We start from the raw sequence: 24,730 nt of genomic DNA, 5'->3' as shown, positions 1-24,730 counted from the left end.
AGCATGTCCTAGGAATCTAGCTTGAAATGAAGTTTCATTGCTATCAGCTATGGTTTACCACACATTCTTTTTTAAAATATTTTTTTGTTCATTTTTTATTTATTTATTTGAAAGTGACAGAGAGAGAGGGAGAGAAAGAGACAGATAGAGAGGGAATGGGCGTGCCAGGGCTTCCAGCCACTGCAAACGAACTCCAGACACTTGCGCCCCCTTGTGCATCTGGCTAACGTGGGTCCTGGGGAATCGAGCCTTGAACCAGGGTCCTTAGGCTTCACAGGCAAGTACTTAACCGCTAAGCCATCTCTCCAGCCCAACCACACATTCTATAGTGAAGTGGAAAATAATTTTGACTTCTGTTTTAATGAAAAGCCTATTCTAATATGATATAGTGTCATTTGACTGTCTCCCGATAGAAGATCCCTTAGTATTAACCCTTGGGGCCAGCCTAATCTTTTGGATTCTGCAATCATCTATCTTGCAATATGAATAGCGGTCAGATCCCCGGAGTGCAAGCCATAAGGCTTGGGGGGGAGCCAACCAGCTTCCCTAAGATTGTCTTAAAATTTGGAGCCAGTATCTGGTGGAAACGTGCTATGACGTAAGGAGTTAAAGAAGGGCTGGAGACATGGCTTAGCAGTTAAGGCACTTGCCTGCAAAGCCTAAGAACTCATGTTCAAATTTCCAGGTCCCATGTAGTCAGATGCATAGTGACACAAATCATGCAATGTTGTGCTTGCTCACAAGGGGGCGCACAAGTCTGGAGTTCATTCGCAGAGGCTGAAGACCCTGGCGGGCCCATTTTTTTTCTCTTTCTCTCAGAAGTAAATAATAATTGAAAAGAGTAAAAGCAAAGGTGGAAAGTGAGGAACATTAAACTTCATGACACATGCCGGGCATGGTGGTGCATGTCTTCCCAGCACTTGGGAGGCAGAAGTAAGAGGATCACTGAGAGTTCAAGGCCACCCTGAGACTAATTCCAGTTCAGCTTAAGCTAGAGTGAAACACTACTTCAGAAAAACAGAAAAACAAAACAAAACAAAAAATTCATGACCTGTAAGTTTAGAAATAGGGTGGTTCACCTGTATTAACCGGTTATCCTGGTGGAAATGGAGTTCTTGCATTTTTGGTACCATTTCAGAAAATGACCTTAAAATTTTTTTCTTTTGACTCTCATGTAAGGTCTCTTAATATCACTAAACATCATTTCTCACCTTGTGCATTTTGCAATAAGTTCAATGTTTTATCCTCTAGTTCTTCAAGAGTTACAGCATCACGAGAAATACTCTCCAATAAGTGGGCACGTTGATTTTCTAAATGAGGAACTTCATGACTTACTACTGTAGATAAGAGTTGATCTTGCAAGCCTTGAAATGTTACTGTGAAATTTACCATAGTCACAAAGTTGTAAACTGACGGAAGAAAATGGGGATTATCTACTTCCGTACATAAGTACAACCTGAAAATGAGAAAGGCAACAAGTCATTGAAAAAATATATACATATAGGCTGGAGGGATGGCTTAATGATTAAGGTATTTGCCTGCAAAGACAAAGGACCCTGGTTCGATTCCCCAGGACCCACGTTAGCCAGATGCACATGGGGGCGCACACGTCTAAAGTTTGTTTGCAGTGGCTAGAAGCCCTGGTGCGCCCATTCTCCCTCTCTCTCCCTTTCTCTGTCAAATAAAGAAATAAATAAAAATTAAAATTAAAAAAATATATACATATATAGAAGAGAAAAATGAAACCATTTGTTGAAAGCAAGCAAGATTGATTTTTAGTGTTATTCAGCCTGAGCAATAGTAGGCTCTCAGTGTATACTATGTGAACACTTTGTTGTTTAAGACTTTTTATTTTAAAGATTTTATTTATTTATTTATTTATTTGAGAGAGAGAGGCACAGAGAGAGAGAGAGAGAGAGATAACAAACTCCAGATGCGTGCGCCACCTTGTGCATCTGGCTTACGTGGGTCCTGGAGAATTGAACCGGGATCCTTTGGCTTTGCAGGCAAACACCTTAACTGCTAAGCCATCTCTCCAGCCCTGTTATTTAAGACTTTTAAAAGTATAATCATAGGTTACCTACTTGCTGTACTTGATTTCGGTATAAAGACAGAGTGGAGAAAAATGCTAAGTTCTAAGCCTTGTGGCCTGCCAGTAGGTTATCGTAAAGACTGGCTTTTACCTGAGGGAGAGAGGCAGTGCGATTTGAGCAAAGGACTGACTGTTGCTTTCACTGGGCTTGAGCTGGAGAGCAGCCTGGCCGAGGCGCAGGAAACTGGTAAATACTAGGGATCATGGGGCCTTGGAGCAGGGTGGCGCAGGTGAGCAACGGGGAGAAAGAAGATTCAGGATCATGCTTGGTTTTATAACTACCAAGTGAAGAAATGGCCATGCTGCCTACCATTTTATGCAGGTAAAGCCAAGGCTGAGACCTCACCGGAAAATGGGAGCAGGATCTGCCTTCGAGCCTGTGTTGGGAAGGAGCGCCCTTGGCCCACCTCCGCCTTCCCAAACACACCATATCAGGACTAGGTCCCAATGGGCCCCAGTTGCTTGAAGTAGTGAAGTTGTGCGGCTGGGGAGATGCCTCAGCAGGTAAGAGTGTTTCACACACACGAGGACCTGAGCGCCCCCAGCACCCATATGAAAAGTTGCGAGCAGGTGGGAGAGATGGCTTAGCGGTTAAGCTGCTTGGCTGCGAAGTCTAGGGACCCAGGTACACCCCAGAACCCACGTAAGCCAGATGCACATGGTGGTGCATGCGTCTGAGTTTGTTTGTAGTGGCTAGAGGTCCTGGCATGCCCATTCTCTCCTTCTCCATTTCAATAACAACAACAACAACAATAATAATAATAAAAGCTGCAAGTGGCAGTTCATACCTTAAGGAAATAAGGTGGAAGAGTGATAGAAGATGCCCAGTGTTTTCCTCTGGTCTCTGCATGTGTGTGCACCGGGAACACACATCTGAGCATATATGTGAGCATGTACACACACACACACACACACACACACACACACACACACACCACACGAAGTGAAGCGGCTGGCTGAGGCTGAGGGATCCTGAAACTCTGCAAGCGGCCCTTACGGATGACTACAAACTAGTGCTTTGTGAAGTTGCCTGTAGGGAGATGGCTTCTGTTGGGAGCTGTGATGCACCTCCCTAGGCAAAAATCTCTTTTTGATCAGAATTACTATTGGGCAAGGGGGTAAAAATCAAGCTCTTCTGAACCAAGTAGGCCAGGCTTCCTGCTTATTGCACACCCCCAAGCCCTCAGCTCTAGAACCACAGCTCCCATCAGGCCTTGCAGTTTCCTGGCCCTGGAAAAACCAGCTCAAGGTGACAGCCGCTATTCATGTAACATAAAAAGAATGTTCAAAATGCAATTTCAATTTTTTTTTTTTTTTTTGCCAAATACACACTCATTAGGACTGAAATCCAGGCCTTTAATATTACTTGTTTTGAAAACATCTGACTCTATTTGACTGAGAAACATTACCTGAAATGCAAATTGTATTCAGTCTCAGCATCATTAATTCTTATGAAATATTTCCCTCTTTTCTGATAGATATCCTTTTTCAAAACTGCCCTCAAGCCTGGAGGAAATGTTTCAGGAAGGTTCTGAAAAAAATACCAAGAGACATAAATTAGAAAAACCATCTTAAGTATATCAGTTGAAAAGACTTATTTTAAACATTTAGGCTAAGAAAGATTGCTCAGTGGTTAAAGGCGCTTGCTTGCAAAACTTGACAGCCTGGGTTCCAATCCTGTCTTTACATAAAGCCAGATGCACAAAGTAGCACCATGAATCTGGAGTGGCAAGAGACCCTGGTGTGCCTATTCATTCTCTCTCTCTTTTTCTTTCTCTGCCTGAAAAGAAATAAAAACTTTGGGCTGGAGAGATGGCTTAGAGGTTAAGATGCTTGCCTGTGAAGCCTAAGAAACCAAGATTGATTCCCCAGAACCAATGTAAGCCAGATGCACATAGTAATGCATGTGTCTGGAGTTCATTTGGAGAGACTGGGGGCCCTGGTGTGCCCATTCTCTTTCTCTCTAAAATAAATAAATAAATATCAAATAAACAAAAAGAAACAAAGTTTTTTTTTTTTAAAAAAAAACAAAACACGTTTAAATCTTATTAAGTATCTAGACATAAATAAAAGACAAGTCTAAGAGAATTTGCCTGTGTAGGCAGGTATTTACATCATATAATTAATTTTTGGTCTGGCAAAGGTACTTGTCACTTAAGACTGTTAGTTTTTTTTTTTTTTAATTATTTATTTATTTATTTGAGAGCGACAGACACAGAGAGAAAGACAGATAGAGGGAGAGAGAGAGAATGGGCGCGCCAGGGCTTCCAGCCTCTGCAAAGGAACTCCAGACGCGTGCGCCCCCTTGTGCATCTGGCTAACGTGGGACCTGGGGAACTGAGCCTCGAACCGGGGTCCTTAGGCTTCACAGGCAAGCGCTTAACCGCTAAGCCATCTCTCCAGCCCAAGACTGTTAGTTTTTATGATCATTGCAGACAACACAAAAGGCAATGGAAGCAGGGAACTGGGTCGCATTGTCCAAATACCTGCAAGAGGACACTCTCTCCTCTTTTCATGGCAATTTCGAGTTTTTGGGGGTAACTGCTGTCCTCCAGGGAGAGCTCTTGCAGCCTGGGTCCTTCCATCTGGCGGATCCAGTGGTATGCTTGCTTGTGTGGGTCGATCAGCAGGGGCCACTGCTGGCTGCTTTTCATCAAGATGGCATTCTCCGTTGAGTGCTGACCCAGGGGCAGCCCCTGGTTATGCCATCGGCGGATCTGGAAGGAAACCACGCCGTAAACTGCTGCTCATCCTTAGTGCCCTACGGGGTTCTGAAAGATCCAGCATGATTACCACCTTTAGGCAGTCTTTTTAAAACCACTTAGATATGAACGTTTTGTTATGGTGACTCATTTAAGATGTTGGAGGAGGCAGAAAAGAAACATAAAAGTCGAGGAGCAGGGCTGCAGAGATGGTTTAGTGGCTAGGACGCTTGCTGGCAAAGCCAAAGGTCCCAAGTTTGATTCCCCAGTACCCATGTAAAGCCAGATGCACAAGGTGGTGTGTGTATCTGGAGTTCATCTACAGTAGCAAGGAGGCCCTGACGTGCCCATTCTCTTTCTCAAAATAAATAAATAAATAAAATAAATAAAAATAGAGGAGCAGCTTCCAAGGCTTGTAGGACTGTATGCATATGCAGAACACACACTCCTATTGACTTGTGCAAATATGGCCACAGCCACTGTGTTTTGTACCCAGCACCTGCCCAGCACAGACACACATTATCTGGTTGAACGGCCGTCACTTCTCAGACAGGGAACTTGGGTTAGGGACATGCTGCTGGTCACCCTGGTAGACTGAGAGGCACGGCTAGCGTTTGTCTCAGAAGCTGAGTCTTACTCATCTAGTCTCTCTTTTCCTGTCATTCCTGTTTCAGGACAGTGTATTGGGAGAAAAAGGCCAGGGAAGACTGTAGAGGAGAGGAAAGGAACAGGGAGCCAGAGACTCCTGGCAGAGGACAGCAGGGCTTTAAAAAATTTTTTTTAAAAAATTTAATTTTTATTAACATTTTCCATGATTATAAAAAAAAATATCCCATGGTAATACCCTCCCTCCTCCCCAACACTTTCCCCTTTGACATTCCATTCTCCATCATATCCCCTCCCCATCTCAATCATTCTACTTACATATATACAATACCAACCTATTAAGTACCCTCCTCCCTTCCTTTCTCTTCCCTTTATGTCTCCTTTTTAACTTACTGGCCTCTGCTACTGAATATTTTCCTTCTCACACAGAAGCCCAATCATCTGTAGCTAGGATCCACATATGAGAGAGAACATGTGGCACTTGGCTTTCTGGGCCTGGGTTACCTCACTTAGTATAGTCCTTCCCAGATCCATCCATTTTTCACAGCAGGGCTTTTCTTGAGAAGCCAAGGGTGCTTATTAGTTATGGAATGGAAAAAAAAAAAGGAGTTTCTTTTCCCCCTTTTCCCTGTGGGAAATATAAACCATTCTGTGGTGCAGAATCCTGCACAGGGCGTGTATTCCTGTTGTTGGCTGTAGATGGCTCTGAGGCTGCGGAGGAGACAGGCCTCAGTGGGTGTGAGGAGAGATGAGCGAGCTTCCCGTCACAGGCACAGAGGAGGATTTTTTCTCTTCGTATCTCTATTTTCACTTTACCTATGACTTGGTAGACTTATTTCTTTATATTTCCCTCATCTTTTGATAGACTCATTTTGATCCTCTGACACATGTCATTTTTTTTTATGAGAGCAAGTGAGCCAGTCACTAACTGAACTCCACATGTGTGCACCACCTTGTGTATGTGTGTGACCTTGTGCACATGTCACTTTGTGCGTCTGGCTTACGTGGGATCTAGGGAGTCAAACATGGGTCCTTATACTTCACAGGCAAGCGCCTTAATGGCTAAATCTTCTTCCGTAGTTCTGCTGATGTTTTTGTCTATGTATTCTATGAGTTACAGAAAGCAAGGTATAAAAAAAAAAATCTCACAGTGTTCATAGATTTTATCTATTTTTCTCCATAGTTTTATAAATGTTGGCTTAATTTTTGAGGTCATGTTATTACATACAAGTTTACACTTATTAGCATAGTCTTAGTAAATTAAATAAATTGTTAATGTAAAGTAAGCTTATTTAATGCTAGTAATCTTTTCTGGGCCTTGAAGGCTATTTTATCCCTCTTTGGTAAATTTTCTATTTCTAACCTTTATGTTTTGGAAGTGTTTTTGTTTTTGGTTTTTTTTTAAATCACATGTGGCTTGTTTTGTGCTTCATTGTAAACGATTACCCTTATACTTTTGACTTAACTGGATCTTTTAGTTCATATATATCTAATATAGTCAGCAATATGTTTGGACCTAAGTGGTTATTAGCATTATGACAACAAAGAGCTGCTGGTATTTGCTTCTGAGATCTTATAGGTTGGATGATCCATTTAAGTAGAATTATCACCACTCTAAAATACTGAAGATTAAGTAAATAGTGACTAATTTTCTTTTTTATCTTCTACATATCAACATAGGAGTTACATCAATCTAGATAGCAAATATCTATTGATAAATTTAGTTTTATGCTCTTGGCTGTAGCTAAGCATGTCCCCTGTGGTTCGGTAAATTCACTAATTTTACTCAGGAAAAGGAGCTTTAGGGGGAGAGAAACTGGCTATATTCATTATGACAGAGCAAGAAGATTAATATGGGAAAAAGAATATTTTATAACTTTTGCTTAGAGGATGAGAAACAGGAGGAATAAATATAACAAATGGAGGCTTTAAGCCTGTAAGTTTAAAAAGTATGAATTGAAGCTTGAAAAGTTGTACTATTTTCATTTGGAAAAAAATGTAGGGAAAACCTCTAACCCCAAAACTACACACACTCCCAAAATCCAACCACCACTAACAGTCACTTACTGGATAAGAGAATTATATCACTACCTCATTTTTTTGTGCCATCACATCAATTAAAGAAAATTTGGATGACAAAGCTATGTTATTTTCAGTGCAGAAGTCCTCCCAAGCATTCACAATCGGCTGGCGAAATTCTGGCGTGAGGACTCCGCTGTAGACGATGCATGCCACTGAAAGCAATATGTCACCAAAGATTCCTTCCAGCTTTCTGTCTATTTGATGGATTGTTTCTTGCCATCGAGTCTAAACAAGAGATATTTGAAAAATTCATTGGTCTCCAAGTTGGACTGATCATGGCTTTTACAATTACAGTTCTCACATAGTAATTATGTACAGTTAATCGTGGCCACGCGTGGTGGCACACGCCTGTGATCCTAGTACTCAGGCGGCCGGAGCAACAGGATTGCGGGCAGTTTGAGGCCAGCCTGTACTACACTGTGGTTATTGGACCAGCCAGGGCCCAAGAGACTCCGATGTGCACTTTGCCGTGGATTATGTCACACATCTCCTAAAACTACCTCACCATCCAATTTTTTTTTTTCTGCAGGGAAAAATATTACTCAGATAAAAAAGGAAGCTTATTAGCTTTAAAACAGAAACAGGGAGCCAGGCATGATGGTGCACACCTTTAATCGCAGCACCCTAGAGGCAGAGGTAGGAGGATCGCCATGAGCTTGAGGCCAGCCTGAGACTCCACAGTGAATTCCAGGTCAGCCTGGGCTAGGGAGAGACCTACCTTGAAAATAAAACAAAACAAAACAAATAAACAACAACAACAAAACAAGAACTACAGACACCTCAGACCATCCCACTCAAAAAAAGAAAAAAAAAACTGTTTTCTGAGAGGAAAACTAGATTTATTCTTGGGTTTGTTAACAGTGTGATTTTTTTATAAGAAAGACACATGGTCATTTCAAACGCTTTATGTAATAAAGCAAGTTAGTTTAAAAAACATCAATTCAAGCCAGGGATGATGGTATCTGCCTTCAATCCCAGCAGTTGGGAGGTTGATCACAAGCCAGTCAAGGCTACACAGCAAGACCTTATTTCAACAACATGTGAGATTCATGTATTATGTTGATATTACTTATGTTATATGTAATATTAAATATATATTTAATGAATGTTTACTCATCTGCCGGATACTTTGTTTCAAAAATCTTTAAAAAAATCTTTTTGTTTATTTATTTAGTTGAGAGTGACAGACAGACAGACAAAGAGGCAGAGAGAGAAAGAGAGAGAGAATAGGCATGCCAGGGCCTCCAGCCACTGCAAATGAACTCCAGATGTGTGTGCCCCCTTGTGCATCTGGCTAACGTGGGTCCTGGGGAATCGAGCCTTGAACCGGGGTCCTTAGGCTTCACAGGCAAGTGCTTAACTGCTAAGCCATCTCTCCAACCCTTGTTTCAAAAATCTTACAAGACATTGCACCATCCTGTTAAGTAAATGCCACTGACTTCATGTTTGGATGAAGATGAAGTGCAGAGATCCAGGGGATACTGGGACCTGGGATCTGGGATCTGGACTCACGTCCTTTGGTTATGTGGCTGTGACTTCTTTCTTCCATCATGCATGTGCTTGATGGGTCACTAGCACCTGGAATAATGCTGGTGCTCCCCCACCTCTTAGCATATACTTAGCTCTCAGGACATCAATCAAGTTTTTTAAAAATAATTTTTAAAGCCAGGCGTGGTGGCGCACGCCTTTAATCCCAGCACTTGGGAGGCAGACGTAGGATGATCGCTGTGAGTTTGAGGTCACCTTGAGACTACATAGTGAATTCCAAGTCAGCCTGGGCTAGAGTGAGACCCTATCTCCAAAAACAAAAAACAAACAAAAATTTTTTTAAAAATTTTATTATGTATTAGAGAGGGGGAGAGAGAGAGAGAGAGAGAGAGAGAGAGAGAGAGAGAGAGAGAGGGAGGGAATGGGTATGCCTCTAGCCACTGCAAATGAACTTCAGAAGCAAGTGCCACCTTGTGCATCTGGCTTATGTGGGAACTGGGGAATCAAACCTGGGTCCCCAGGCTTTGCAGGCAAGTGCTTTAACAGCTAAACTATCTCTCCAGCCCCTCAATCTTAAGTTTTTACAGCTACACTCCTGGTTGGTATGATTTCAAATCATAACCTTTCCCAGGCCTCATAAGAGTCTTCCATGATATATATTTGTTCAAGTAATTAAAATGAATAAAGTTATCTTGAGAATTTTAGAATATCCTTTAACATAGGTAAAGCATAATTAAATCAAAATTCTAGCTAGCTTATTAGGGACTCAAATATAGGGAAGGCAGGGCTGGAGAGATAGCTCAGCCATTAAAGGCATTTTCTTGCAAAGCCTCATAGTCCAGGGTTCCATTCCCCAGTACCCATGTAAAGCCAGACACACAAATTGGCACACGTGTCTGTAGGTCATTTGCCAAGGTAGGAGTTTCTGGCAGACTCATACTCTCTCTTAAATAAATAAATAATTTAAAATAAATATATAGGGATGTCAACGAATTAGAAGAAAAAACTTAAAATAAGATGAAAGGGATCAGGAAATTGACAGAACAAAGTACAGTTGTCGTTTTCCATCCTAATGACAGCTCTTCCTTTTGTCCCCATTCATATTTTACATATTCAGCCTGAGTCTAGCCAGGTCTAGGGAAAGAAAACTCATGACATGTTCATTGGAAGGTTTCCTTTGGGCCTCATCAGACAAAAATGTGCTCATGTCTCAGGGACAGAAGCAAAGAGCATCAGAGGACTCTTTCATTGTATCTGAGTAAGGTTTTCCCTAGATAGTCACCGGAAATTGGACAGCAAGAGAGTTTTGGGAGGTGTGTAACATAACCCACAGTGAAGCAAATATTGGGGGGTGGGGAAGCTGTTGAGCCTCCTGGGAACTGGCGAAGAAGGTGAAAAACCAAGAGAGGCCTTGCCTTCTCAGCTCCCAGGACAGTCAGCAAGATGGACGCACACTGCAGGCGCTTGGTGGCTAGTTTTTTCCGATTTGCTAATAGCTGTTTTTCACCAACAATATCTTTGTAGGAAGCATGTAAAAATTGCAAATGTTCTTCAACCTGAAAGAGAATTAATTCAGTATTGAGAAAAAAAAATCTCACTTTGTTTCAAGGGTTTATCTGTCACCTATCTTGTATAAATGCTTCATTTTCACAACCTAGAAAATCTTCCTGGATGGACTACATTACCAATCAAAATGAACATAGTAGAGATGAAATGGCAGCCTTGATCCTAAAGTATGTATCATATGCATTTTCACCTTAACCACCAAGCAATCCCTTCAGCCCTTCATGTGCATTTTCAAATGCCACCCGTCTTTTTGCAAGCCTAGAGCATTGAAACTTCATTGATCTCTAATTTATATTTCCACAAAGAAAACCTTATACCATATCTGGGTTCATTCTGTAAGAAAAGGGTTGAACTTCTTTCACTCCCAGTATGTTGTGCAGATCAAAGAATGAATGAATGAGTTCTTAATATTTAATTAGTTATTTATGAGAGAGAAAGAGGCAGATAGAGACATATATATATATATGGAGAGAGAGAGAGAGAGAGAGAGAGAGAGAGAGAGAGAGAGAGAGAGAGAGAGGGAGAGAATGGGCATGCCAGGGTCTCCAGCTGCTGCAAATGAACTCAAGATACCTGTGTCACTTTGTGCATCTGGCTTATGTGGGTCCTAGGGAAGTGAACCATGGTCCTTTGGCTTTGCAGGCAAGTGCCTTACCACTAAGCCATTTCTCCAGCCTGTGAATGGGTTCTTGAAGGGAGGATGGGAGATAAAGTCACTGTTGAATGGTCCCTAGGCTATCCATGGAAAACACATTTTCATGCTGGTTTGATGGTTTGAATATAAAATGCTCCTCACTGGTTCAGGTGTTGCAGACTTCGTCCTCAGTGTGTATCAAGAAGGAAGTTAGGTCATTGGGGCCAAGCTCTTAAATGGGACATTGGGATCCCAAACCTTCCTATCTCTCTGTTTATTCCCAGCCACCAAGACATGAACAGGCCTTCATCACATAATGATGTACTGTGCTGCACAGGCCCAAAGCAACAGGGTCAGAGATGACTGCAGACTGAAATGAAGTCAAAACAAACCTCTTTCCTTAATAATCTGATTATATCAGGTCATTTGTAGTAGTAATGGGAACTGACTAACACATAGGCTTTAGCATGAAGACTTGATTACAGTATATACATTCGATTGAAGAACAGAATTGTGCTTATGGAGTAGATATGATGTACAGAAATCTATCTTCTAACATCTATTGAGAATTATTCTGTGGCTGAACATACAGTCTATTTTAAATTTTATTTAATATTTTTTCAGAGAGAGAGAGAGAGACAGAGAGAGACAGAGTGAGAATTAGCACCTCAGTCACTGCACTGGAACTGCATATGCTTACGCCACCTAGTGGGCATGTGCAACCTTGCACTTGCCTCACCTTTGAGCGCCTAGCACATGTGGGATCTGGAGAGTCGAACATGGGTCCTTAGGCTTTGCAGGCAAATGCCTTAACCACTAAGTGATCTCTCCAGCCCCAGACTGCTTTAGAGAATGCTTCATAAGCACCTCCGAAGAACATTTGTTCTGTTTCTGTTGAATAGATTTGTATGTATGCTTCTATTATTCCCAGTTGATTTGTTTTGTTAAGTTCTCCATTTCCTTAGTATAACAAGTAAGAATGCCAGGTGCTGCCCCATGCCCAGAGGAACATCTCCACCCACTCCCACCCACCTCAAATTTTAATATTCCAATTAAGGACTCTGTTTCTGCCCCATGGCAAGAGCCCGTCCTGATTGGCTGGTGACTGTGCCACACTGGTTGCTAAATCTCCCTGTCATTCCTTATATTAGTTTACTATGCCTGGCTGTGGCCTGAATACCTGAGAGAACAACAAGTTATTCTAATTCACAGTGGAAAGAGTTCAGTCCATGGTTGCTTGGCTTCATGAGTTTGGGAAGTGAGGTAGTTTGAATGGATATCCTCCATAGACTCAGGGGTTTTATTAAAGCTTGTAACTTGAGTCTCTAGCCACCTGGCTGGAGGCAGTGGATGGATCCTGGAGTCCAGCTCAAAGGGGGCCAGCTTCTTCTGTCTTCTGGATCTGTAAGCTTGAAATAAATTCTTTCTTCCCATAAACTGTGTCTGGTTTGGAAGTTCATCCCAGCCACATGAAGCTGACTGCTCCAGGCAGGATCTTATGGCAGCAGGACATGGTGTGGAATTGGGCTCTTCATCTCATGGTGGACAGGAAGCACAGAGCAAGGGGAAGACGGAAGACCAGGTATAACCTTTGAAGGCACACTCTTAGTGATTTACATCCTCCAGGTGTGTCCTATCCCCTTCACCTTCTAAAACTGGGAATTGGGTTGGAGAGAGGCTCAGCCGTTAAGGCGCTTCCTGCAAAGCTTATCAACAGAGTTCAGTTCTGCAGGACCCATGTAAAACCAGATGCACAAGGAGGCACACACATCTGGAGGTCAATTTGCAGTGGCTAGAAGCCCCGGCGTGCCCATTATCTCTGTCTCTCTTCTATCTCTTTCTGTTTGCAAGTAAATAAAAATATTAAAAAACTGGGAATTGGGCTGGAGAGATGGCTTAGCGGTTAAGCGCTTGCCTGTGAAGCCTAAGGACCCCGGTTCGAGGCTCGGTTCCCCAGGTCCCACGTTAGCCAGATGCACAAGGGGGCACACGCGTCTGGAGTTCGTTTGCAGAGCCTGGAAGCCCTGGCGTGCCCATTCTCTCTCTCTCCCTCTATCTGTCTTTCTCTCTGTGTCTGACGCTCTCAAATAAATAAATAAATAAAAATTTAAAAAAAAAATAAAAAACTGGGAATCAAGCTTTCAACATCTGAGCCTAGGTGGCACATTTCATACCTAAAGTATAGCATCCTCGGATAGAAAAATTTTACAGTGTAATTGTTGAGTTTATAGGTTTTACAGTGAGACCTCATTAAAATGTGGTCACCATCACTTTAGTAGCTTTAGAGCTTGAATGAATTTACTAAATCTTTCAATTTCAGGTTTAAAAAAAATTTGTTAATATCTACCTCTAAATATTGTTTACAGGGTTAAATGAGGAAATGTGTATAGTGTTTGTAACACAGTGAGTGTTGGGTGAATGTTAGCTGTTACCATCACCTATCACAACAAAGGGTCAGTGGACCCGGTATTCACACGAGTTTGCCATTGGAATCACATTCCATTGTCCATGCTTAGAATGTGGCTCAATAAACACCGGGGATTGGTGATCTCAATTGCAGCTCTGGTTCTAGTTCTCGTACTGCTACTCTATTTTAACTCAAAACCAGACACTTAAGAAATAACTAGCCTTGGCCTGGAGAAATGGCTTAGCGGTTAAGCACTTGCCTGTGAAGTCTAAGGACCCCGGTTCGAGACTCAATTACCCAGTACCCACGTTAGCCAGATGCACAAGGGGGCGCACGCATCTGGAGTTTGTTTGTAGTGGCTGGAGGTCCTGGTGCACCCATTCTCTCTCTCTATCTGCCTCTTTCTCTCTCTGTCTGTTGCTCTCAAGTAAATAAATAAATATAAATGAAAAAAAATTAAAAAAAGAGAAATAACTAGCCTTTATAAAGTAACCCGAGTCACTGACATAAACAGATGAGGCATAGAGTTTAAGCACACAGGTTAATACTGGTTAGGTGTTTCATAGACTGAAGCTGTAAAGATCTGGAAGGAATGGTAAGCTAATATATTACTGAGACAAAAATAATGAGCATCATCAGTGTATTTTTATGTACTACATTACTTACTTATTCCTCAAAGTTATAGTCTTTATCAACCATATTACTTTTTTCCCATTTTAGTTTTGGCTAATAAGCTCCGCTTGAGACAATGGCTTTTTCCCCCTTTGCATTGGTGGGGGTGGAAACTTCAGTCTCTATGCATGCTAGGCAAGTGCTCTACTGCTGGCCCACCCCCTCCGAGATAATGACCGTTTCTTGGTATTTTTAAAATAATTCTTAATGGTATTGAGAACTTAAGAAATAAAAGGGGGAAAAAAATTCTTACCAGATGCAAACCTCTCTGTTTTTCAGCCAACCTTTGCCTTGCAATTTTAAGGACATTTTGGGCTTCTGCAACTTGGAGTTGTTTAGGGCCCACCATCTTAAAGAACAACAAAACATTCCAGGGTTTGAAAAGTCAGGCTTACTGTGTAGACACACTTAGCTGCAGAATCATTTATAGATAACAATCTTTTTTAAAAATTTTTTTGTTTTATTTTTATTTATTTATTTGAGAGCGACAGACAGAGAGAGAAAGAGGCAGAGAGAGAGAGAAAGAATGGGCGCACCAGGGCCTCCCACCACTGCAAAGGAACTCCAGACATGTGCGCCCCCTTGTGCATCTGGCTTACATGGGTCCTGGGGAATGGAGCCTTGAACCAGGGTCCTTAGGCTTCACAGGCAAGCGCTTAACCGCTAAGCCATCTCTCCAGCCCTAGATAACAATCTTTAAAGCAAACCTCCCTAGGGTTTTATATGTGTACATAAAGGTTATTATTAAATACATGAAACAATATCACATAGGTGTCAGAGAGATATTTATTAGAACTCGTGTAATGTATGCTTAAAGTGGTTTTCACTAGTATTTCATTTTTTTCTTTTTTGGGTTTTAGAGGTAGGGTTTTTCACTCTGGCCAGGCTGACCTGGAGTTCACTAAGTAGTCTGAAGGTGGCCTTGAACTCACAGCGATCCTCCTCCCTCTGCCTCCCAAGTGCTGGATTAAAGGCGTGCGCCACCACGCCTAGCTGCTAGTATTCTGTTCGTGGATGTTCCCCTGCGAGCTACCGAGTAAAAACTGCTTCTGTAACATTGGCGTGTTACTGCCACGTGATTATAGGGTGTCGGGGGCGAGGCGTACCTTCTGTACTTCATGGTAGTTGTGCAAAGCTATCACCCACTGACACATAGAACAACAAGCAACAGAAACCAGGGCGACCTTGTTTGGGTTGAAATCAGGTAAGCTTATGATTTTTTTCAGCTTCACGAAAACCTAGAGGGAATATGTTATATGAGTGACATTTTTCTCTAATGCCCATTAGAACGCATTATTAATTCCTATAACAAGAACTATTTTCTCCACACTACAATCAAAGATACACACCTGGGTTTAGGATCCAAAATGGCCCTAGGCCAGGACATGGAAAGCATCTCTGCTGAACATCCGTCCTTACCGTTGCTGTGGTAGCTTTGTTGACTTTTACAAAGGAACCTCAGCCTTGGAAGACCCAGACTATAAGGAGGTCTGAAGTCTTCTCGGTGCATTTTGTTGTCGGATGACTTAAGACCTGCTCCTTGCCCCCAGCCCAAGTGGCATGGTAGCTAAGTGCAGTCTAAGTGGACTGCTAGTGAGTAACAGTGACATGGTCTGGGACATATAGGAGCTTAGTTGTGCCCTGTGCCCATGAATCCCCCCTCAGCGGGATGGTATCACTAACTTAGAGTTAAATGGATAGAATTTCTCATCTGCTTTGTAAGCAGAATGAGAATGAGGTTTCTCAGGCTCAGATTCCTTCCTGTTCCCTTTCCATCCAGACTCTCTTCTCATACTTGGAGAAAAAAAAATGACTTTTTTAAAATAGTCTAGATGGCAGGTGGTCCACTCTCAACCCATTATCATTGGACTGTTGTTATTATCATTTGAACTTGCTACTAACTTTAAAAATGATTGTTTCTGCATTAGGGGTAAAAAAATAAACCCTCTGGATTTATTTTAAGCTTAAAGAACCATTTAAATAAAACCACAAGGATTCATGTTTGCTAAGTTTTCTTGAAGATGCATCCAGGGTATGCTCCTTGGGCCTCATGTGGATTCATGTGGCTGAGGATAGCTATGAGGATAACTTATTTAAAACATTGTGAGATCTTTCTGGAATTGCTTTGTAACTAAGTTGCATTATTTGCAAGCGTGAACTTTGCAGATGACAACATGTCACAATGCCAAGAAGTTAGAAATACCTGGTAGACAGTGAGTTGTTGCACCCATACAATATTAGCGTAAGAACACCAAGATTCTGTGATGTAACATAGTCATGTTTCCTCCAATACTTAATAAATGAATGAGTGAATATGCCCTGCTTCACCCTACGATGGTGCCATTCATATGCTCGCAAGTTGACTGGTCTGCCTGTGGACTTAGATTCAGCTCAGCTCCTCAGCACATCCCAGCTGCAACACTCTTTTAGTCTTGGCCATCTCCTTCCACATTTGTTATAACAGCAACCACATCTTGAGTACCAACATGTAGGTGCCGTTAAATGAACATGTGTTATATAGGTAAAAATAAACCTCAGCTGTCTTTATCCATTCATTGTGCATCCAGTGCACAGCAGTTCACCCATCACTTTCTCCCACTGTTGACCTCTTATTTCTCCCATCTCATTATTTAAAGAGATTCAGAGGTATAGTATTTTCCAAGTTCACAATATGTTGCTTTTTCTGGACACTTCCATGAAAGCTGTTAATTTTGGACCTGCAGCTTGCTTTTATCTGTTACCATGATCTTCCACTTATAATTCAGTTCATTTTGTTACTTTTTAAATCCAGAGGTTTTTTTTTTTTTTTTTTACCTCTACTGCAGAATTCCACTTCAGATATTTCTGCTTGATTCTGTAATAGTAAATATGGACTACATCCATTATGTATTCACTAACGACCAGCCTCTTACCTTATCTGGTATTCTGTCTTTGTCAAGGTTAATCAGTTTCTTTAGGAAACCAGTTTCTGAAAGCAGCAGCTTAGCCATTGCCCAGCTAGGCTTCTTCTGCAGAAGAATACACACAGCATTCATGACGGTCAGTACTAGGATTGGGGGCCGTGCGTAAACTCTGTAACACAGGGGGCTCTAATCAGCTTCACAATGACAATCACATTCTCCCTGTAAGCCATCCCAGAAGACAATCTACACAAGTTTTTAAGCTTCATATCTATTTTATTTTATTATTTATTGTTATTTATTTATTTGAAAGAGAATGAAAGAGGGAGACAGAGAACACCAGGGTTTCCAGCCATGATAAACAAACTCCAGATGCATATGCCACCCTGTGCATCTGGCTTACGTATGCTCTAGGGAATTGAACCTGGGTCCTTAGGCTTCATAGTCAAGTGCCTTAACTGCTAAGCCATGTCTCTAGCCCTTCATATGTATTTTAGTTAGCATACAAAATAATAGGCTTCATTATGAAATACATATATATATATCATACTTTGCTCATATTCACCCCCTTATCATTATCATTGTTAAATCTAGAGTCATGATATGAGAGAAATCATTCATATACACAGATTTTGTGTGGGTATGTGTGTGTATGTGTGTGTGCATGTGTGTGTGCATGTAGATGCCTGAGGATGACCTCAGGTACTGTTTCTTAGGAAACACTGATCTTTCTTTCTTTATTTAAAAGAGAGAGAGAGAGAATGGGTACGCCAGGGCCTCTAGCTACTGTGAAAGAACTCCAGACACATGTGCCACCATATGTATCTGGCTTATGTGGGTTTTGGAGATTCGGACCTGAGTCTACGTAGGCAACTGCCTTAACTGATAAGCCATCTCTCCAGCCTTCATCTTGTTCTTCTTCTTCTTCTTCTTGTTTTTGAGACAGAGTCTCTCGTTGACCTGGAACTTGTGGTGGCTAGTGAGCCCCAAGGACCTGCCTGTCTCCCTCAGTGCTGGGACAACAAGCATGCATCACCACACCACATTTTTATGTGGGTCCTAGGATCAAACTCAAGTTGCCATGATTGCAAAGGAAGTTCTTTACTAACTGAGAAATCTCCTCAGCCTCCTAGGCACAGATTTTTGTTGTTGTTGTTTTTATGAGGTAGGGTCTCACACTAGTCCAGGCTGACCTGGAACTTGCTATATCACCTCAGGGTGGCCTCAAATTCTCAGTGACCCTCCTACCTCTGCCTCCCAAGTGCTGGGATTAAAGGCATGCGCCACCATGCCCAACTAGGCACAGATTTTTAACTGCTGTTTGTCAACACTGGGATACTTAACTGTTAAGTTACCTTTTAAAGTTAGGATGTCTTTAAAACATAGACATCTTTGTCTTAGGAAGATTAAATACATGCAATTTAAATATGAAGAACACCTGAGTTAGAGGCTAATTCTTCTTATCAAACAGGCTGAAGAAATGGCTTAGAGGTTAAGACACTTGCCTGCAAAGCCTAAGAACTCATGTTCAAATCTCCAGGTCCCAGGTAGCCAGACACAATGACACAAGTGTGCAATGTCTCACATGTGCCACAAGGGGCGCACATGTCTGGAGTTTGTTCACAGCAGCTGAAAGGACCTGGCATGCCCATTCTCTCTCTCAAAATAAATAATTTTTTTTAAAGCCTATTGGGCTGGAAATATAGCTCAGTGGTAGAATGCTTGCCCAACAAGTGCAAGGCCCTGGGCTCAAACCTCAGTACTACCAAAGATCCCACTGCAGAATTAGCTTAAATTTATTTGTGTGTGAATGGCTGCGCACATGCTAGGAAACTGAACCCGGGCCAACAGGCTTTGCAAGGAAGCACCTTTAGCCTCTGAGCCATCTCCCCAGCCTTAGAGTTATTTTGAATTAGGAACCTTATTATGTTATTATAGTTGGCTTACTGGTGACCACTTGACAGAGACATTGTGTGTGGGCACACATATATGTGTATGTCATATGGACATTCTGATCTTTGTGAAATGTTGGGAAAGACACCAACAGAGGGACTGAGACTCCATCAAAGAGAAACAAGGGCTCCAGCAGACTTCTCAATTTTGCCAGGTTTGACTCCTTTTACCATAAACTTTGGAGGTAGTTAATTAAGATGTGATGTATTACCCTCAAAGACGGTTCAGTCAACTGCAATTCAATTTCTGTGCTCTCTCTAGAAGCTTCATCCCTGTCTGTGGCTGTCTTCCCTCACAGAGGCCTCTCATGGATCCCTCCTGATTGACCCCAATCTGCTTTTTTCTATTGTCCTCTTCCTTCTTCTAGTGACCACCCTTGAAGCATGGCAAAGTAAGAAGCTGAACGGGGGGGGGGGGGGGGGGGGGGGGGGAGGCAGAGGAAGTAGCTGCTAGAAGCGTCGCTTTTAGGCAGCAAATTGAAGTGAGTTAAAAGCCCGGTAACAATATCACAGTGGAGTATCTTTACAGACAACAGACCACGTGCAGGCCAAGAACTCAAGGACAAGGCTGGTCTGCAGAGCTCCCGCAGTGCCCAGATAGCTGGAAGGGGCATTGGGCTCCCGAGCGACTTGGGGAACAGGTGCTTTCAGAGAGATGGTTCTGAGCCATCAGCCTGCCCAGTCACCTTAACCCTGCCATCCCTGCGGCCCCGAGGGGAAGCACGGTCGGTCACAAGTTGCGCAGTGAGGAAGTGGCCCTGGCCGACTCCAGCCTAGAAAGCCCGGCTCCAGCCTTGTGCTTAACTATGACACGTGCCCCTCAAGAAATAAGGCCTCTGGGGGTTTGAGCCACTCTCTCTGTTACCAATGTCTGCCAGAGCAATGGCTAAGAGAACAGGGCCTTCCGAGGCCAAGTCACAAGGGCAGGTTGAATGCGAGGCACGTGGGGTGGTCTGGCCTCTTCCCTGAGCAGTGTCCTGCCTTTACATCACACTGTGTGACGGTGTCACCCCAACAGAGAAGCTGCCTCCATCTGTTCTCTGCTGTGCCTAGGACAGGCCTGTCACGTGGTGTGCTCACTGAGTGAACAAGTAAATGACTAGGAATGAACGCCAGTGGGTGGCATTCGAGAATTCGCCCTCCCTGCTTCCCTGTGCGTTTGTTTTTCAGTGCAGGTGATTCATTTCAGCAATATGACATGCTGTGTTCTCACCATAAAATACACTGATTTCCATAAAGAAAACTCTGCTGCTTTCTAAAACTAAGAGTTAACAGTGTGCTATGAATGTGATCATAGTGGTGCCCTGTGACTCTAGACCTATTGTTGAGTTCAGCAGCTACTGATGTGTGTAACTCCCACATCAGGGCACAGTATTTGCACCCCACCACTTGGGCCAGTGTGGCTGCAGTGCACTGGGATGTGTGGGACACACTGGCTCACTGCAGGGATTGCCTTTCTGGCACTTTCCTCAAGGAGGCACTCTGACAGCACTTTTCCCTACTGTGCCTTTTCAGAGTCCCCGGGGCTGGGGCCGAAGAGCTGGCTTGGTGGTTTAGGCCCTAGCCTGCAAAACCACCCTGCCCGGCGCAAGCAAGCACTTTTAACCACGGAGCCATCTTTCCAGCCTTTATCTGAGCTTTTCTGATCCAAAGGAAGGTTTCATGAATGACTTACCTTAATTCAGAAACATCAGCTTTATCCAAGGCATTTAGGGCTATAATTGCCTTGTCTACAGCTGGAAGGACGCTTTTCAGCTCAGCGCTAGCTTTCTGCAATATAAACAAGCCCCCAAATCCATATGAATTAATATAACTGCACATTACAGTATTTTCTATGTTGATGGAAGAGATGTTTGGGCATTTTTAAAATAACTTTTTAAATTATTTTATTTATTTATTTGAGAGTGGCAGACAGAGAGAAAGAGGCAGGGAGAGAGAGAATGGGCGCGCCAGGGCTTCCAGCCACGGCAAACAAGCTCCAGACACGTGCGCCCCCTTGTGCATCTGGCTAACGTGGGACCTGGGGAAGTGAGCCTCGAACCGGGGTCCTTAGGCTTCACAGGCAAGCGCTTAACTGCTAAGCCATCTCTCCAGCCCATGTTTGGGCATTTTTAAAGTAACCCTGTATGTGTTATTTATGAATCTTATATGACTTTAGATGTGTGCACACATGCTCCTCCAGGGGAGTTGTGTTATAACACTAATCACAGTGTGTTAGCCAGTCCCTGGTGAGAAAGTATCTGTGGGAAGCAGAAACACAGTGACCTCAGCCTTCTCTTTCAGCTGCGATGTAGACTGTGAACGATGCTCTTTGAGGAGTGATGTTGTAAAACCGGGATTTATATATAAAATTTATCAAAAATAAAATACAGCAGAATTCCTAGGTTTTTAAGTAGTAATTATGATCTTTAGAAATACATTTTAGAATGTTTCAGAAAAGGATTGCAGATTCCTTATATCGAATTATAAAAAAGTACTTTATTGCTTACCTTTGAATTTCAGTTACATTGTTATTAAGATAAAGATTTCTGGGGCTGGAGAGGTGGCTTAGTGGTTAAGCGCCTGCCTGTGAAGCCTAAGGGCCCTGGTTTGAGGCTCGATTCCCCAGGACCCACGTTAATCAGATGCACAAGGGGGTGCATGCGTCTGGAGTTCCTTTGCAGTGGCTGGAGGCCCTGACACGCCCATTCTCTCTCTCTATCTGCCTCTTTCTCTCCCTGTCTGTCACTCTCAAGTAAATAAAAACAAACAACAAAAAATTAAAGATTTCTGGAATATGAAAGTAATTGAATAATAAAGCCATGAGAGATTGTTCCAATATTGAAGAACAAGAAAGAAAAGAAAAGAAAAACCCTGCATCATGTTAAAAGCAGTGATTTATCAAAAGGAAAACACTGGGTTGGAGGGTGGCTTAGCGGTTAAGGCGTATGCCTGCAAAGCCAAAGGACTCAGGTTCGATTCCCCAGGACCCATGTTAGCCAGATGCACAAGGGGGCACATGCATCTGGAGTTCATTTTCAGTGGCTGGAGGCCCTGGCGTGCCTATTCTTCTCTCTTTCTCTCCCTTTTTCTCTGTCAAATAAATAAATAAATAAAAATAAAAGTTTTTTTTTTAAATTAAAAATAGATTTACCAGAGGCATAATGAAGTATCTCTTGTATAAATAATCCAACTAAAGAAGAAGCATAAATCATGTAGTGAAGCCCGGCATAGTGGCACACATCTATAATCCCAGCATTTGGGAGGCTGGGGCAGTGCAAGGTCAGTGGAGGATCTTTTATTTATTTATTTATTTTATTTTTAGAGAGAGGGAGAGAGAGAGAGAATTGACGTGCCAGGGCCTCAGCCACTTTAATTGAACTCCAGATGCTTGCGCCACCTCGTGGGCATGTGTGACCTTACGCTTGCCTCACCTTTATGCATTTGGCCTATGTGGGATCTGGAGAGTCAAACATGGGTCCCTTAGTCTTCTCAAGCAAGCGTCTTAACAGCTAAGCCATCTCTCCAGCCCAGGTGAGGATCTTTACTTCAAGATTGTCTCAAAACACCAAGAGCTGATAAAGGAAATGCAATTTCAAACTACATTGAAATTCCATTTCAACCCAGTCAAAATGGTTATCATCAAGAAAACAAGGAGCAGCTCACACACTGCTGGTGGGAATGTGAACAGGTACAGCCCCTAATGAACTGGGAAGGAAGCTGAGTCAGCATATCACAGAGGCTCCTATATATGCAGTTCTTGTGCAGCACCATTTACAGCAGCCAAGATATGTAGTCAGCCTAGAGTTGGAGATCTTTACCTTCCTTAAATGTATTTGAATGCAGAAATTGAGCACATAATTTAAAAAGACTTCTGAGGGCTGGAGAGATAACTTGGTGGTTAAGGCACTTGCCTGCAAAGCCAAAGGACCCAGGTTTTATTCCCTAGGACCATTGGAAAGCCAGATGATGCACAAAGTGGCACATGGATCTGGTGTTTGTTTGCAGTGGCTAGGGGCCCTGGCATGCTCATACTCTCTATCTGTCTCTCTTCTCCCTATCTCTCTCTGTTTGTAAATAAATAAATAAAATAAAAAAAGACTTCTGAAAAGAAACTTTGGGTTGACAGTAATGCTAATAATGGTGTTTCTCTTAGACTTGACAGGGATTTTTTTTTTCCCCCATCACGCTAGAAAACAATGAAGAGCTAATAAGGTCTGACCAGATGTCAGCCAAAACATTTTAAAGTCACCCAGAGAAAAACTTGAAATACATACTCACATTTACTATAGTTCATAATGAACCTTGTTGTGGGTATTTATTATGCATTAGGCTATTAGCCAGTGATTGTGGCTCATGCATATAATTTGTAAATAAACACACAGAGAATTGGGCTACAGCTACATGTGCATGTATCTTCACATATATGATTTTTATTATTGGGGTTATTTCTCTGAGCAGGATGGTTTTTTTTTTTAAATTTTTAATTGACTTTATTTATTTATTTGAGAGAAAGATTCAGACAAAGAGAGAATGGGCGTGCCAGGGCCTCCAGCCACTGCAAACAAACTCCAGACGCATGCGCCACCTTGTGCATCTGGCTTACGTGGGTCCTGGGGAATCGAACCTGGGTCCTTTAGTCTTCTCAGGCAAGCGCCTTAACCGCTAAGCCATCTCTCCAGCCCCCAGGATAGGTTATTGATCAGACCAGAGCTGAACAAACTTACACATATGGTGCACTGAGCCAGCTGCTGCTGGGGTTCTGATTGGGGGGCAGAGGGGAGGACAGTTTAAAATCAAAGCTACATGCATCAAACAGCCAGACCTAGACTAGAGCTGCCTGGCTTTCTGCAGATGTTGCTGTTGGAGGTCAGATCCACTTCTGATGTTGCCCGTGTGCGTTCCAGTGCGAGCAACGGAACCCTCTAGGGTCGTAGCTCTGTTAAGGACAGGGACCATGGATCCATGCTCTCCCTATTTTCCTTTAATAGTGTCCCGTGTGGAGTGGCGACTTACGAAATACTCCCTGGGATAAAAACAAAAGGTATCCATAGCCGGGGCATGGTGTATTAAGTGATTCCCTGGCTTTAAATTTGGCAGTTAGGGACTGATTTGGCAAATCTCAAATGGTGTTCATTGTCTTTCAACTTTACCTGTGCATAGTCTTCCACAATTTTTACTTCTTCTGCCATAATTTCTTCATCCTGTTTAACAAGCATCTGAACTTTTTCAACTACTTGTGACTCTTTCTGTAATTTTTCCATCAGTGCTTCTATTTCCTAAGGAAGCAAGCAATTCCTCTTATAATGAATTTTGACACATGGTATCTTGATAAGGAAACATTCAAACATTTCATTTAGTGACTACAAAGTTTATTACATTCAGCCTGAAATGTAATTGACAGAGTAATTAGGAGGACCACAGCAAATACAATGTCATAGAAGACACATAAATAAGGATGACAAGGGTTAGGGATGTAGCAAGGTGATAGAATGCTTGTTCAGCTTGTGTGAGGCCTTGGGTAAAGTCTTAAGCAACATTTCTCCCTTCACCCGTGACAGAAAAACCAAACCAAAACAAAAACAAAAACAAGGTGACAAGTGATGATTTTAAAACACTCAACATAGGCCGAGTGTGGTGGTACACGCGT

General features: G+C 42.5%; 1 protein-coding gene across 1 annotated transcript in view; it reads right to left on the bottom strand.

Moving 5' to 3' along the window:
- Dnah14 (dynein axonemal heavy chain 14) overlaps window positions 1-24,730 on the bottom strand; it is a 278,677-nt gene that overhangs the window by 57,738 nt on the left and 196,209 nt on the right. Inside the window, exons 60-69 of the mRNA XM_045144175.1 lie at window positions 24,234-24,359; window positions 20,777-20,871; window positions 17,162-17,321; window positions 15,356-15,487; window positions 14,503-14,598; window positions 10,386-10,526; window positions 7,492-7,707; window positions 4,579-4,809; window positions 3,502-3,623; window positions 1,212-1,456 (exon numbers count right to left, since the gene is read on the bottom strand). Of these exons, the coding sequence (XP_045000110.1) occupies window positions 1,212-1,456; window positions 3,502-3,623; window positions 4,579-4,809; window positions 7,492-7,707; window positions 10,386-10,526; window positions 14,503-14,598; window positions 15,356-15,487; window positions 17,162-17,321; window positions 20,777-20,871; window positions 24,234-24,359 (1,564 nt within the window). The remainder of the gene's footprint in view (window positions 1-1,211; window positions 1,457-3,501; window positions 3,624-4,578; window positions 4,810-7,491; window positions 7,708-10,385; window positions 10,527-14,502; window positions 14,599-15,355; window positions 15,488-17,161; window positions 17,322-20,776; window positions 20,872-24,233; window positions 24,360-24,730) is intronic.

This window comes from Jaculus jaculus, chromosome 1, assembly GCF_020740685.1.
Source record: "Jaculus jaculus isolate mJacJac1 chromosome 1, mJacJac1.mat.Y.cur, whole genome shotgun sequence".
In the NCBI taxonomy this organism is placed as follows: Eukaryota; Metazoa; Chordata; class Mammalia; order Rodentia; family Dipodidae; genus Jaculus; species Jaculus jaculus.
Note: the sequence above shows the minus strand (reverse complement) of the source record. Positions and strands in the feature narration are given on the sequence as shown.